This window comes from Sapajus apella, unplaced genomic scaffold (genome assembly GCF_009761245.1).
Source record: "Sapajus apella isolate SASKATOON/1434 unplaced genomic scaffold, GSC_monkey_1.0 scaffold2953, whole genome shotgun sequence".
NCBI classification, from domain to species: Eukaryota; Metazoa; Chordata; class Mammalia; order Primates; family Cebidae; genus Sapajus; species Sapajus apella.
The window spans coordinates 1-1503 of NW_022439879.1; the positions used below are offsets into that span (position 1 = coordinate 1).

The window sequence follows — 1503 nt, forward strand, 5'->3', positions numbered from 1 at the left end:
GCCTGGTGCCCCCAGCCCCCTCCCAGCCTGGTGCCCCCAGCCCCTCCCAGCCTGGTGGCTTCAACCCCCTCCCAGCCTGGTGCCCCCAGCCCCCTCTGCCCATCCCTTTCTTTTCTCAGGCACCAAGGGTCAGGACACCCTGTGTCAGAACTGCCCCCCAGGGACCTTCTCTCCCAATGGGACCCTGGAGGGATGTCAGCACCGGACCAAGTAAGTGACCTCAGGGGAAACCCAGTGCTGTGCTCTGGGGTGGGGGCTCCACGTTGCTTCCCTGGGAGTTGACTGTCTTCTCCAGCGGAAAGGTCTGAAGGTCCTGCCCTGGGCAGCACCTGGTCACAGGCCTGTGTCCAGGAGAGCCGCAGAGCTGACGCCTGTGTGCCCCAGACAAAGCCTCATCAGATCCGGGCTTCCTGGAGACTCAGGATGGGCCTTCCCAGAAGCGGGCCAGAAGGAGGCTGCCTCCAGAGACCCTGTCCCCTGGGGTGGTGGGCGTCCCTGCATGTCAGGGCCATGGAGGGCTCCCTGGGCTTCAGGGGGCGGGAGAGGCTGTGAGTTCTCAAAGTGAGCTCCCTGCTCTTTGTCTACCTGTGGGGGGACACCTCAAATGCTGACCCTGGGCCCAGCTGACCTGAGACTTCAGAGCTTCTTGAGAAGAGTTAGGGTCCCCCAGTGGAGCTTGGGATGGGGCAGGGGTGGCTGCCCCAGGGAGGGGGTCGGAGGGGCCTTCCACCCTGCTCTGCCCTCCTCGTCCTCTGGCCCCAGCTCAGTCCTGTCTGTCTCTGGCTCTGGCTGCGAGTTTCCATCCTGACACCGGTTCTCCCTCCACCCTGTCCTTCTCCGCCACTGGCGCCCCGCTCTGCAGTCCCTGCATGCCGGCTGCCTCCTGCTTCTCTCCCCTGTCCCTCTGCCATCCTGTCCTCTTTGCCCAGACTCTCCTTGTTTCTCCCCTTTTCCTTTCTTCTCTCCACCTCCCCATAGCCGGGCTTGGAAAAGTCAGACAGACCTCTGAGGTCTCATCCCGGAGCTGCCGCCAGCCCAGCCTCCCTGAGCCCAGCCTCCCTGGGACCTGCCTTCACCGCCCAGAGCCCTGTGAGCCGGGACCTCCCCGGGGCTGAGTGAGCTTGGGCGCCGCACCTGCCACTCCCACGTCCTCGGCCCCACTCCCGCAGGTGCAGCAGCTGGCTGGAGACCGAGGCGGGACCTGGGACCAGCAGCTCCCCCGGGGCGTGGCTTGCCACTGTCATCCTCATCCTCATCGTCATCGTTGTCCTCACACCGGGCCTAATCATATGGAAGAAAAGAAGAAGGAAGCGAAGGGGTGAGCACACAGTGGCCACATCAGGGCTTGTGGCCCCAGCCGTCCCCTCTTGGAGCTCTGTCCCCCAAACCTGGGAGGTGGCCCCAGAGCTTTTCCAGGATCTGAGGCTCCTCCCAGGGCTGCTGCTATCGGCCGGGGCAGGTGGGCTTCCTGCTGTGCCCGGGGTCCGGGTGTCAGGTGGGCTT

General features: G+C 64.9%; 1 protein-coding gene across 1 annotated transcript in view; it reads left to right on the forward strand.

The window, feature by feature from the left end:
• Nucleotides 1–50: 50 nt before the first annotated feature.
• Nucleotides 51–1503, forward strand: part of LOC116547396 (tumor necrosis factor receptor superfamily member 14-like) — a gene marked incomplete at its 5' end in the record, with an annotated part of 3210 nt that continues 1757 nt past the window's right edge. The window contains 2 exons of the mRNA XM_032273364.1: nt 51–210; nt 1170–1318. Of these exons, the coding sequence (XP_032129255.1) occupies nt 51–210; nt 1170–1318 (309 nt within the window). The remainder of the gene's footprint in view (nt 211–1169; nt 1319–1503) is intronic.